A 14429-nucleotide genomic window follows, 5' to 3' on the forward strand; every position below is an offset into this window, starting at 1 on the left:
CAAACCTAGATATTTTTTTAGGTAAAGTAAACCTAGATCAAATAGTGCTAAACTTTCGTAGCACAGTGATTCTGGCCCACCATCGAGGAGTTGAACTCTGGGCTTTATTAGGTGACCCGACTTAAAAAAAGACCAAAATAAAAAAAAGGTGACCCGACTTAGAAAAAAAAAAGACCCGACCGAACTCCTGGCCGAATCCGGCTCGTCCCTTTAATAGGCCGCTCCGACGCCAAACGCATTTTTTTCTCCACCGCAATACTCGAAAACATTGGTCACTATAACCATGGCGTTAAGTTCGGCGACCGTGGCCTCGTCGCTCCGCCTCTGCCCGGCAGGCGCTCTCGTCTCCCCCAGTACCACGCGGAGCCGCCGCTCCTGCGCCCCCACCCTCCGGTTCACCAATCGCCAGCGAGGTGCTGTGCTGAGGCTGTGCAGCGCACGCCCTAGCGCTCCGGCCCTGAGCCGGTGGTGGGCCACGGAGCTCACCCCGGAGGAGCTCCCCACGGAGGAGACCGACGCGCCGACCACCGGGCACGGCCAGGAGGAGCTTGAGGCCATATGGAACGCCCTCGTCGCCGAGCCCTTCCGCCCCGTCCTGCTCGCCCTGGGCGAGATCAGGGACCGCGGCCACTTCTTCCGCTGCCGCAGCTACCACGCCGGGATCGTCGCTGGTATGTGCGTATGTATGGACATATTTCTTTTTGGTTAATTTGTACAGGTTTTGATGCGAGAGCTTTCACTGTTTTGTTTGTGCGAGATTCGTACTAACCATCAAGCTGTAAATTTTTTATCCTTTACCGACCATCAAGCTGCTGGTTCTGGGCAATGTAATCCAGAATCAACTTACTCGTTCTACTAATTAACAGCGATTGGCAATGCAAAATCACTAATAGCCGCTCTGATGTGTCCAACTATTTCTATTTGACCCATCTTGTCTCTAATCATGATGTACCGGAGGAAAATTCAGTATTAACTACTGCACCTTCCAGTAAAAATCGGCATTACTGAATTTTCACCTGCCCAAGTATAGTCTGAAGTCTGAACATGACACCGTTGCTCTTATTCATCCGTTTTCACAGGGAAAGTATCTAGTGCTCCCAGGCTTGGGGTGCTCCCGGTGCTCCAAATGTCCGAAAAACATTTTTTAAATGTTCAAAAATTTCTGAAAAAAATGCAGCACATCGACGGAACATCGATGTCTCTTGTCACAAAATTTCAAATCAAAATTCGAAACATTGCTTGAGATACAAAAATGACAAACTTTTGTACATAACATAAGTTGGGCTTTAGTTTTGGCCCATTATCACATTGATGCCAAATTTGTCATTTTTGTATCTCGAGCAATGTTTCGAATTTTGATTTGAAATTTTGTGACAAGAGACATCGATGTTCCGTCGATGTGCTGCATTTTTTTCAGAATTTTTTGAATATTTTAAAAAATGTTTTTCGCATCGGAGCACCGGGAGCACCCTAGGCCTGGAGCACTAGATACTTTCCCCGTTTTCACACACTATACTACTAGTTTGGTTTCATCATGATTACCAAAGGAAGCATTGCACGCACAACTGAATTATGCATTCTAATTATTTTGCAGGCCCATTGTTGATGATTGCTGGTTTCTGCCAGCTCGCTAGATTAGCACCAACGCTGTTCGTGGATATGATTCTTGGATATATATTCTACAAGTTAAGTGTTTTAGCAGCACAACTGAAAAGAAATGGGAAGGCAAACCACATGTGTGCTCGGATGCAGCTCGGTGAGTTTTGGGACTCAAATATATATATCAATTTATCATACTCTGGATCCTACTAGAAGTTTCCAGCCTTTATGATTGGACTCAAACACCACTTGAAACTCTTATCACATCAGCAATTCTAGAGTAATGTTTCGAGCAGTGGGAGGCACTTTCTTAGAAAGCTATTCTCTGTTGTTGAAAGTAAAGTTATTTCCGTTTCTGAAATTTTTTATATGAAGAATCTAAACGCCTCTGTGAATGGTACTTGTGTTATAAATTTTATACCGATTCAAATGAACATGAATTATTATTGTGTTCTACATTTCATATGGATCCAAGTCCAGCTGATCAAAGAAAAATATTTTTACTATTTTAGACTTGCACATGTATATTTCTCCCGTGGCAATTATGTACCTTTATGAATAATGAAATATTAAAGGATGCCTTCATTCCCAATGCAGCAATGTCACTTATTCTGTTGTACAAGGATAACAGCGCTTTTTCGGTAAGTCTTTTTCGTTAAAGAGAATGAAAAACTAAACATCAACATAATTGTGAACATATTGTGTACTAATTGCTTTCTGTTGCCTGTTATGGCAGGGTGTTTACCGGCTCGTCATGAAAATTATTTGGTAAGTATTTGGTGTCTGAAGCAATTATGCTTACTATGCAGCTCTATTCCTAGCACATCGAATATTTTCTCTAAACAATCGTTTGTTCATGTCAGGCTCATTTGGGTTGAAGTGTACTTTGGAGCTGTATACTATGAGATTGCAGGCGATAAAGATCCGAGACGCCATCTGCTAGGAATGTACAAGATAGTAAAAACTAAAGGTGGCTTGATGCGGGTGATCAGGAATTTGATGGAAGAATAGCGTTCTGGCATTCAGAGGCATCATACTTGTTCTAAGTATATGGACAAAATTCATATGTAGTTTTGTACAGAATTTGATGGAAGTAAAGGAAGACCTCTGAGACCTCCTTGGTCTCCTTGAAGAGAGTGTAAAGCGACTTGGCCAAAGCTAAGCCCTTGGCCGACGCATCGATCAGGTCCGGGTGTAGCTTCAGTCTCGTGAGAAGGAACTCACGAACGCCCAATGCTTCTGCAACTGCAACACCGGGCGCAATTCTACTTGCAAGGATCAGGCAAACCACGGCAAGACGAAGCATTTTCTTTCTCTTTGCTTCCTCCGTTTCTTTGTTGGTGACGCTGCCGCTAGACCCTGTCTCCTTGTCGGTGACACCGCCGCGAGGCCCTGCCTCCGTCTCTTTTTCTGGGCCGCCGCCGCTAGGCCCCTCCGACGGCATGCAACGACCTAACAGCCCCTGCACGAGAGTTGAATCGCTTAATCAACCAACATATATCAAAATAATGGTGATCAAGAACAAGAACTGGTCTGATCAGAAAGAAGTGCGATCGATGAAGAATCAGAAATAGTAATTGTTAGATAATAACGAGATAAACAAAACACGGGAGCACACAGATTTTTACGTGAAAACCCTTGCGGGAGAAAACCACGAACGCATAAAGGCGCAATCACTATGAGGAGGAATATTACAAGCACGAGACGACAGACCGTCTGAGATGCGACTACATGGGGTATATAAGAGGGCAATACATGAGAGTCCTTGGAGGACAAGTAAACGAGTTGTACTCGTACGCGTCGACGTCAACGCAAAGGCCCACACCGGTTGTACTACGTCTAGTCCAACACGGTATAATTTGGATCACAATTTAACAATCTCCACCTTGATCCAAATTTCCTCCAGTAGTCGAAGAAAGTGAATAACTCCATCCAAATTAGCATAAACACCTTGTGCGTCAAAGTCCATAGAACTAGTGAGAAATACCAACTAAGCCTGAGCAAAGCTCAAACTTATTGGTCGGAACTGGCTTTGTCATCATATCAGCTGGATTATCATGAGTACTTATCTTGCATATCTTCAAATCGCCTTCAGCAACAACATCTCGAATATAATGAAATCTGACATCAATGTGCTTTGTCCTCTCATGATACATTGAATTCTTTGTAAGATATATAGCACTTTGACTGTCACTAAATACGGCAGGGCAAGATGAATCTCCACAAAGCTCAGAATACAAACCTCTCAACCAGATAGCTTCTTTGCATGCCTCAGAAATAGCCATATACTCGGCATCTGTAGTGGAACAAGCCACAATAGACTGCAAAGTTGCTCTCCAACTCACAGCACAACCACCAATGGTGAAAACATAACCTGTGAGTGATCTTCTTTTATCGAAATCACTAGCAAAATCAGAATCAACAAAACCAACAAGTCCATCTCTAGTTTTCCCAAACTGTAAATAAGCATTAGAAGTACCTCGCAGGTATCTGAAAATCCACTGAACTGCTTTCCAATGTCCCTTTCCAGGATTAGCCATGTATCTACTGACAACACTCAATGCATATGATAAATCCGGACGAGAACAAACCATGGCATACATAAGTGAACCAACTGCACTTGAATAGGGAACTCTAGACATGTACTCAATATCGGCATCTGACTTAGGACATAAAGCTGATGATAATTTGAAGTGTGCAGCTAATGGAGTACTTACTGGCTTGGCATTATGCATATTAAAACGACGAAGAACTTTATCAATATATCCCTTCTGACTTAGATACACTTTTCCAGACGGTCTATCTCTGGATATTTCCATGCCAAGTATTTTCTTTGCTGCACCCAAATCCTTCATCTCAAATTCATTACTCAATTGCTTCTTTAGTTCATCAATATCTGACATACTCTTTGCAGCAATTAGCATATCATCAACATAAAGGAGCAAATAAATAGTTGAACCTTTGACAGTTTTCAAATAAACACAATTATCATAATTAGACCTTTTGAAACCTTGAGAGAGCATAAAGATGTGAAATCTCTTGTACCACTGTCTCGGGGATTGCTTCAATCCATAAAGAGATTTCTTTAACTTACAGACAAGCTTTTCTTTTCCAGGAATAACAAAACCTTCAGGTTGTTCCATATAAATATCCTCTTCTAATTCTCCATGTAAGAATGCAGTTTTAACATCCAATTGTTCAAGCTCAAGATCATGCATGGCAACAATACTGAGTAAAGTGCGAATAGAGCTATGCTTCACAACAGGAGAAAAGACTTCGTTATAGTCAATACCTGGAATCTGACTGTAACCTTTAGCAACTAACCTTGCTTTATATCTTGTCTCATCATTAGGAGAAACACCTTCTTTCCTCTTGAAAACCCACTTGCAATGAATAGGTTTCTTCTCTCTAGGTAATCTTACTAAATCCCAATTGCCATTCTTTTCAAGTGATTCCATCTCATCATGCATAGCGGTCATCCACTTATTACTATCACTAGAAATAATAGCCTCGGAATATGAAGAAGGCTCAGCATTACCTTCAATTTCTTCTGCAACAGATAAAGCAAAAGAAACAATATTGCACTCTTCAATTAACCTGTCAGGTTATTAATACCCCGTCTAACTCTGCCACGTGCGAGATTCCAACTGGGTGGAACAATAGGCTGATTTGGAGTAGGAGTGACATGATCATCATTAACGACGGGTTCATCATGTGCATCAACAATTTCATTACGAGATGTATCACCTGAATCAATAACATGCTCCACCTGAACAGTAGGCTCCTGAACAATAGGCTGTTGTCCACTCTCAACGAGAACATTAGTAGATGAAACATCATGTAACATAGCAGATTCATTAAAGATAACATTTCTGCTAATAACAACCTTCTGGGTTTCAGGATTCCACAATTTAAAACCTTTAACACCAGTCTTATAACCAAGAAAGATGCACTTAACAGCCCTAGGCTCCAATTTTCCATTATCAACATGAGCATAAGCAGTGCAACCAAAAAGTCTCAACTGTGAATAATCAGCAGGTGAACCAGACCATACCTCAATTGGAGTTTTTTTATTAAGAACAATAGATGGTGAACGATTAATGAGATAACAAGCAGTGGAAGCGGCCTCAGCCCAAAAACGCCTATGCAAACTTGCATTGGACAACATGCAGCGGGCTGGTCCTGTTCATACGATCAGCAACACCGTTTTGTTGAGGAGTATAAGGAACGGTGTAGTGTCTGACAATGCCTTTAGACTTGCAATAATTCTTAAATTGCTTAGAACAGAATTGCATACCATTATCAGTGCGAAGTATTTTTACCTTCTTTTCAGTTTGTCTTTCAATCATAATCTTCCACTCCTTAAATGCTGAGAATGCTTCATATTTATGCTTCAAGAAATAAGGCCAAACTTTTCTCGAATAATCATCAATAATAGTCAGCATGTAACTAGCACCACCTAGTGACTTCTTGCGAGATGGTCCCCATAAATCAGAATGCACATAATCAAGAATATCTTCGGTTGTATGAGTCGAAGTGTTGAACTTCACCCTCTTGTGCTTGCCAAAGATACAATGCTCACAAAATTTCAGTTTACCAGGTTCATATCCATCAAGAAGATCTCTCTTATTTAACTCTGCCAAACCAAGTTCACTCATATGTCCAAGACACATATGCCAAAGGTTAGCAGCATCACAATCAGAATTTTTTGAAACAACCGGAGTAGCGTTACCTGAAACGGTAGAACCTCGAAGGTAATAAAGACCATTGGTCGAACTTAAGTCACCTTTCATCACAACAAGGGAGCCTTTGGTGACCTTCAAAACACTATCTCCACCTGAATACTTGTACCCCTTTGCATCAAGGGCACTAACAGAGATAAGATTTCTTTTCATCTTTGGAATATACCGAACATCTGTCAAAGTTCTGATTATGCCATCAAACATCTTGATTCGAATAGAACCTATGCCTTCAATCTTGCATGGTGAATTATCAAAACCCAAAACGGAACCAGCAGAAGTAGTGGAATCAAAAGTATTAAACCAATCTCTATGTGGACACATATGAAAAGTGCATGCAGTATCAAGTACACACTCATCATTGGTCTCAGCACATCCAGCAATAACCACAAGAGCATCATCGGAACTATCATCACGAGCAACGTTAGCAGAATTTTCACCTTGTTTGTTACCTTTCCTCTTTTCCTTGTTCCGCAACTTGAAACACTCTGAGATGTCATGCCCGTCTCTCTTGCAATACCTGCAATACTTCTTGTCTCTGGATTGCGACCGGCCCCTGTAGCCGTTCTTACTTTTGCCTCTGTTTCCATTATTGGAGTTCTTTTCCTTTGTCCTGCCACGAACAGATAATCCCTCGGCTTGGGATGAACTCGAACCATCATGAGGCACCATTAATTTCATCTTCTCCTTAGAGTTCAAAGCTTCATAAACGTCATTAAGTGTGAGAGTATCACGACTGTATAATATGGTGTCTCGAAAATTGGTATAAGAACTTGGCAGTGAACAAAGTAACATTAAAGTAGTATCTTCCTCTTCATACTTAACCTCCATTGCAGCTAGATCGGATATAATCTCCTTAAATTCTGAAATATGATTCAAAACATTACCTCCCTCGGGTCACCTGTGCAGGAATAATTTTTGCTTCAGATGCATCTTGCTGGTGAGGTCTTTAGTCATGCAAATCCCTTCCAGCTTTAACCATAGAGCGGCGGCAGTTTTCTCGCTCAAAACTTCCTGCAAAATATTATTATGCAAATGGAGTTAAATTTGTGACAAAGCCTTACAATCAATTCTTTCCTCCTCAGCAGTCCAGTCCTCAATTCGGTTCTTCCCAAAACTATCCAGTGCTACATCATAGTCGGCCTGTGCCAACAACGCCCGCATCTTGACTTGCCATAGGGTAAACCTTGTGTCACGATCCAGCAGCGGAAAATCGTACTTCATGATAGCCATGAGTAGATAAATCTGTGTACACAAAGTAGTACAAGCCAGTAGAAAAATTCTTGATAGAATTAATTTGTAGAGCAGACGAAAACGTAGGATAAATAGCACCTGGTAACTTCCTCGTGTGTACGTGACGTAGTACTAGTAGCTGGCTTCACGTGACGTAGTACTAGTAGCTGGCTGTTGTAGTACTGATCGCTATGGATTTGGTTAGTCTTCACGTCAGGAAACAAGTAGCAGCAGCAATGATGGATTCCCTCGGGACTTGAAACAGCAGCGGCAACGTGCGTACGAACGACTGCGGTCTTGACGATTTGTATGTGAACGCCAAAATCGATCTGGCCGCTGCGACAGGTACAGAAGATAATCAGGTTGTTGTCTGTCGGTCTCGACTTGATGCAAATCGACTCGGCTCCGGACTCCACGGATCGCCGATCGCGTGCGGCGGCGTAAGATGCAACCCTAATCCTCTTGGTTTCAAACTCTCGTATATACAAACTTGGCTCTGTATACCACTTGTTAGATAATAACGAAATAAACAAAATATAAGAGCACACAGATTTTTACGTGAAAACCCTTGCGGGAGAAAACCATGGACGCACGAAGGCGCAATCACTATGAGGAGGAGTATTACAAGCACGAGACGACATGCCGTCTGAGGTGCGACTACATGGGGTATATAAGAGGGCAATACATGAGAGTCCTTGAAGGACAAGTAAACGAGTTGTACTCGTACACGTCGACGTCAACGCAAAGGCCCACACCGGTTGTACTACGTCTAGTCCAACACGGTATAATTTAGATCACAATTTAACAGTAATAAACGTGATCAATTCAGAATTTCTACTAGAAATGATGAATGGTTAAAAAGAGTTCTATACATAAGAAAATTAGACTTTCTTCCACAGAACAAGAAAGAACAAGAACTTGTTTGATCAGCAAGAACTGAGATCAAGAACAAGAACTAGTTTGATCAGAAAAAACTGCGATCCTCGTCCCTCGCGTCGCTCTCGCGGGCGGCGGCGGGGGAACCCTAGCCCCACCCCGCGCCCGCCTCCTACACCATCCCCTCCCCTCGCCGCCGCCAAAAGGCGCCGACGGGCGAAGCATGGTGCGCGTCGGCGGCGGCGGGGCCCTTCTTCTCCTCCTGCCGTGCGGCTGTAGCGCGAGATGTGGCGGGCGGCGGAGTCTTGCCTGATGCGGCGAGGGCGCGTCGTGCGGCGTGGCGGCCAGACGGCGGCGCGAGCGGGTGGCCAAGCCGTGGCGGCTGCGCGAGGGGTTGGCTTCAGGGCGGCGGCGCGGTAACGAATCCATCGCGGATCTGGTCCTGCGGGCGCGGTCTCGGCCTCCCCTGCTCGGCTGGCGGGTCTCGGTGGGGGGACTTCTCCTTGCTGAGATCTGGCAGCGGTGGCCTGGATCATGCAGATCCCGGCAAGGATGGTGGCAACCCGTGCACGAGAGATGGAGGTCTTCGATCAGATCTGGGTGAAAACCTGCTATTGGCTATTGCTAAGGCCGACGATGGCGATGCTGTCCGCGTCGTTCCCTTCCTGAAGGCATCACCGAGGAGAAGTTCAAGACCACTCTCTGCTACCTCCAGGGAAAACCCTAGATCAATAGATCGGATGACGACGACTCTCTGGTGTCGTTTCCCCCTTTGGGGCATCATTTTTGGAGGTGCACACGGGCTCGACGGACCAGAGGACGGCGTCTTTGGTGGAACGGTGCTTCATCTTACACATCGATGATGGCGGATCTCGGCGGCGTGGCGCTGTGGAGATTCGGCGTCTGATGCGCGGAGATGGACTCGAGCAGGAGGAGGAAGCTGTCTGGCGTCATGGTGGCGTTGATGGCAGAATGGCCTGGCAAGGTCGGTGCTTCAGTTCTGCTCTGAGGATGGACCGAGGGATGATGGAGATGACGACCCTTGCAGCGTGCGGTGCTCACTGGGAGTGTGCCGGATCGGTGTGGGACCCAATCCAGGTAGTGGCTTGGATGGAACACCCGGCTTTAGATGTTAGGCTTTGGTGCGATGTCTGTTTGGTATTAGGCCCGGACATTCGACACGCCTTTATCAGGAGGATAGGAGTAGCAACGGTGTTGTTAAGATGATGGTTTCAGGCATATTGATGTATCATTTTATATGGTTTTTATGAATAATTAATAATATGGCTGTATGCATCGTCCAGATGCAGAGACGAGAGGTACTTCCTCCTTTAAAAAAAAAACTGCGATCAAAGAACAAGAACTTGTTTGATCAGAGAGAACTGCGATCAAGAACAAGAACTTGTTTGATCAGAAAGAACTGCGAACAAAGAACTAGTTTATTCTGATCAAAGAACTGGTTTGACAAGTGTGCGATCACGAAACTAACTAGTTTCATCAGAATTTGCCTCGACTGGGCGTAGACGACCAATGCAAGAACTGCGATCAACAAGTAGTTCGATCAGAATCGAGATAGGTGGTTACCATGCCTCGGCGAGGGGATGGGCTCGCCGTAGCTGGCGGAAGAGAAGCGCCGGCGCGGTCTCTCCTGCGCCGGGCGGGTAGGCGCCGCCCACTCCGGACCCTGGACCCGGCGCTCTGATCTATTTTCATGGTGCGCAAATCAGGTGTGGATGGGCTGGCTATCGTTGCGGTGGTGACTGAGGCTCCTACAGGTGGTGCAGGCGAGTTCCAGAGTGAAAACTTCACGCTATCCGACAGCGATGATGGTGGCGCCTGCGGGTGTCACTTCTTGAATACGTGGTCGTAGGTCTCGTCCCTGTGTAAGGCTTCATGTGAAAACTGTTGTCTGTTTGTTCAGACTCGGCAGCGATGCTTCGTGCCGTCACCTTCTTGGGGGCGTTGTTGTGATGCTCGGGCGGCATCGGTCTGGTCGTAGTGGGGTGTTAGGCTCGTTCTAGGATTTATGTTATATCTTTAGATTTGCTTTATAAGAGGCCCCTCATCATACTATATCATCGGTCGTGTATTTTGTTATATTGCTTTATATATAATAAAATGGGGGTGAAAACCTATTTTGAAAGTATAAATAGGGAGCGCTAGTTGCTTGCTTGCTTCAATTTTTTTTTTTGAGAAATGGGCAGCTGGTTTTCATACATTCAAAGTTGTTCATTACAGATGATGGCCCTGGTCATATCAGGACACTCATGAAACCAACTGGAACAAGAATCTTGTTCACCGATTTGGCAAGAACATGAGCAAATTGAGAATGCGATTGAAATTGAAAATTGAAAATCCGATTCCAAATGGTATTGACAAGATTTTGATTGGCATGAAACAGTTTCAGGTTTGTTCTCAAGTTTCGTTAGTGACTTTCATGGTGTGCGGCATACAACATGTGTGAATTTCTTGTATGCATGTTGTTTTCGGAGAGTGGTTCTTCTACACCCATTCTCTGTGCAACCACGGTACACTCACGTAAGAAAAAATAACAAAACATTTTGAGAAAGTCTGAAACTTTGTGGAAATAATTATCAAAAAATGTTAGAGAGGTTTGCAAAATTTGGTGGTCAAATAACATTTGAGGAGCTCTCTACAAAAAAAGACAAATTCATCGAAAATTAGTCAAAAAATATAAGTGCACTGTTTTAGCAGATTTTGTAATTTTGTCTTTTTTGTAGAGAGCTTCTCGAATGTTACTTGACCACCAAACTTTACAAGTCTCCATAATATTTGTTGATGATTGTTCCCATAAAGTTTCAGAATTTTTTAATATTTTTTGCTACGCTTTCTTGCGTGGGTGCATCGTCTGGGTGCACTGAAGATGAGTGCAGCCACTATTTTTCTTTTCTGGTATCACATTCATAGAGTTTATACGCTTTGAAGAATTATTATTCTTTGAAAGAAAGGGGGTTCTCCCAGATCCATTTTATTGAATGAAGCCACAACACCAACATAGCTCTCGGGCCAAGCAGGGTGGCTGGCCAGCATCTGATCAGCAACCAAAAGGATGGCCGTAGAAAAATGATAACCTACTCTTTACTTATCTTACATACCCATGCAAAAGGGGAACCAGCCAAACAAAATAATACTCCCTTCATCCAGAAAAGCTTGTCCTTCTAATGGATATATTCTGCACCAAGTTAGTGCTAGATACATTTATTTGAGAGACAAGTCCGAGACATGCTTTTTCGGACGGAGGGACTAACAACTAATGAAAGCACATTGTCTACTGGAAGCCCGCAACATAAGGAAAGTTCATGTAACACCCACGATGCGGCTATATCTCCCACGTATCGGAGCACGACTTAGAGGCATAACCGCATTGTAGGTATGTCGCAAGAGGGGTAATCTTTACACATCCCATGTACTGAATAAGAAAGAGATAAAGAGTTGGCTTACAATCGCCACATCACACAATACATAAATATAGCATTACATCATCCAGAATACAATCAAGGTCCAACTACGGAACCAAAATAAAGACAACCCCAAATGCATAAGATCCCCGATCGCCCCAACCGGGCTCCACTACTGATCGTCTGGAAAGGAAACATAGTAACGTCCTGAATACTCGTCGAACTCTCACTTGAGTTCGGTCGCATCCCCTGTACTGACATCATCGGCACCTGCATCTGGTTTTGGAAGTAAACTGTGAGTCACAGGGACTCAGCAATCTCACACCCTCGCGATCAAGACTATTTAAGCTTATGGGTAGGAAAAGGTAGTGAGGTGGAGCTGCAGCAAGCACTAGCATATATGGTGGCTAACTTACGCAAATGAGAGCGAGAAGAGAAATCAAAGCACGGTCGAGAAGCTACAACGATCAAGAAGTGATCCTAACCTACTTACGTTCAAGCATAACACGAGACCGTGTTCTCTTTCCGAACTCCGCCGAAAAGAGACCATCACGGCTACACACGCTGTTGATTCATTTTAATTAAGTTAAGTGTCAAGTTCTCTACAACCGGATATTAACAAATTCCCATCTGCCCATAACCGTGGGCACGGCTTTCGAAAGTTCAAAACCCCGCAGGGGTGTCCCAACTTAGCCCATCACAAGCTCTCACGGTCAACGAAGATATTCCTTCTCCCAGGACGACCCGATCAGACTTGGAATCCCGGTTACAAGACATCTCGACAATGGTAAAACAAGACCAGCAAAGCCACCCGAATGTGCCGACAAATCGCGATAGGAGCTGCACATATCTCGTTCTCAGGGCACACCGGATAAGCAATCCATACAACTAAAACCAACCCTCAAGTTTCCCCGAGGTGGCGCTGCAAGGGGCTCTAGTTTGGACCAACATTCAGAGGAGCACTGGCCCGGGGGTTTAAAATAAAGACGACCCTTGAGTCCGCGGAACCCAAGGGAAAAAGGCTTAGGTGGCAAATGGTAAAACCAAGGTTGGGCCTTGCTGGAGGAGTTTTATTCAAGGCGAACTGTCAAGGGGTTCCCATTATAACCCAACCGCGTAAGGAACACAAAATCAAGGAACATAACACCGGTATGACGGAAACTAGGGCGGCAAGAGTGTAACAAAACACCAGGCATAAGGCTGAGCCTTCCACCCTTTACCAAGTATATAGATGCATTAAAGTAAACAAGATATAATAATGATATCCCAACAATAATCATGTTCCAACAAGGAACAAACTCCATCTTCACCTGCAACTAGCAACGTTATAAGAGGGGCTGAGCAAAGCGGTAACATAGCCAAACAACGGTTTGCTAGGACAAGGTGGGTTAGAGGCTTGACATGGCAATATGGGATGCATGATATAGCAAGTGGTAGGTATCGCGGCATAGCAATAGAGCGAGCAACTAGCAAGCAAAGATAGAAGTGATTTCGAGGGTATGGTCATCTTGCCTGCAAAGTTCTCGAGTTGACGTAAGCTTGATCCTCGTAAGCGTACTCAACGGGTTCCTCGATCACGTACTCGTCTCCCGGCTCTACCCAAAGCAAGAACACAAGCAAAGGAAAGCACAATCAACCACGGTGCAATGCGCAAGCAACATGATGCAAAACATGGTATGATATGCGGGATGTGATATGCAATGCATATGCGCGCTTCGGAAGGGAAAATATTGAATCAGGCCTCAACTTGGCAAACCAAGAGTGCCGCTGGAAAGAAGAGTTGATTTCGGTCAAAATCGATATAAAGATCACCGGAATCGGATGCACGGTTTGCAAATGGCAAGCAAAACAAGAATGGCACAATTCTGCGATTAACAGCACGACGCCAACTAGAATGCAACAAGAAACTAAGCTACTGCACTCCAACATAACAACAAAGCACATGGCAGTGATCTACTCAAGATGCTTGACAAAATATGAACACTGAGCTACGGCTAAATCACACAATAGCAGGTTCAAACAAGCATAGCAAAAGTGCAAAAGATAACATCATCACAGACTTAGTGAAAATACTAACATGTTAGGATTTAATATGAGGAAGCCATGTTTAGAGCAAGATAACAACATGCTACAGGATCAGATCATAGCAATACAAGGCATGGCATGAATCTACTCAAACCATATAACAAAAGTCCCTTACTGACCATAAGCCAAAAGGGCACCGAAAATATGATGGCACCCATGTAAACATAGCAAGTTTCATTAACAGATTCAGACTTAGCAGAAAACTGGACATGGCATAAACAGAGTTATGAAGGCATCTTCGCGAGCTCGATGCACTCAACACAAGGCATTGCATGACAATCTAAGCATACTACCAGCAAGAAGACATGATCAAGAAGCTAATCATGGCAAGAACAATCTCATAGCATGCATGGATTAACTACAACAACCTTGGCAAAATTGATTAACATGTAAACAATATGCCAGGAACATTTTATAGCAAAAGTAGAGCAAGATTTAGTCATGCTAGGGTACTCCATAAATGCAAACAGGGACATGG

The 14429-nt window shown here is 44.0% G+C and overlaps 1 protein-coding gene across 1 annotated transcript; it reads left to right on the forward strand.

The window, feature by feature from the left end:
• The first annotated feature begins 266 nt into the window (after positions 1–266).
• Positions 267–2698, forward strand: LOC125529557 (uncharacterized). The gene is made up of 5 exons (XM_087540264.1): positions 267–671; positions 1595–1756; positions 2197–2240; positions 2336–2367; positions 2463–2698. Exons 1-5 carry the CDS (start codon positions 284–286, stop codon positions 2608–2610), a joined length of 774 nt encoding a protein of 257 aa, XP_087396390.1. The 5' UTR covers positions 267–283; the 3' UTR covers positions 2611–2698.
• Positions 2699–14429: the final 11731 nt, after the last annotated feature.

The sequence above is a fragment of the Triticum urartu genome, chromosome 2A (genome assembly GCF_056163025.1).
Source record: "Triticum urartu cultivar PI428250 chromosome 2A, HENAU_Tu73, whole genome shotgun sequence".
Classification (NCBI taxonomy): domain Eukaryota; kingdom Viridiplantae; phylum Streptophyta; class Magnoliopsida; order Poales; family Poaceae; genus Triticum; species Triticum urartu.

Coding starts and splice junctions, on each gene's coding strand:
- LOC125529557 (XM_087540264.1), top strand. CDS start 284: ATGGCGTTAAGTTCGGCGACCGTGGCCTCGTCGCTCCGCCTCTGCCCG. Junction 672..1,594: donor CCACGCCGGGATCGTCGCTG/GTATGTGCGTAT, acceptor ATTATTTTGCAG/GCCCATTGTTGATGATTGCT. Junction 1,757..2,196: donor GTGTGCTCGGATGCAGCTCG/GTGAGTTTTGGG, acceptor TTCCCAATGCAG/CAATGTCACTTATTCTGTTG.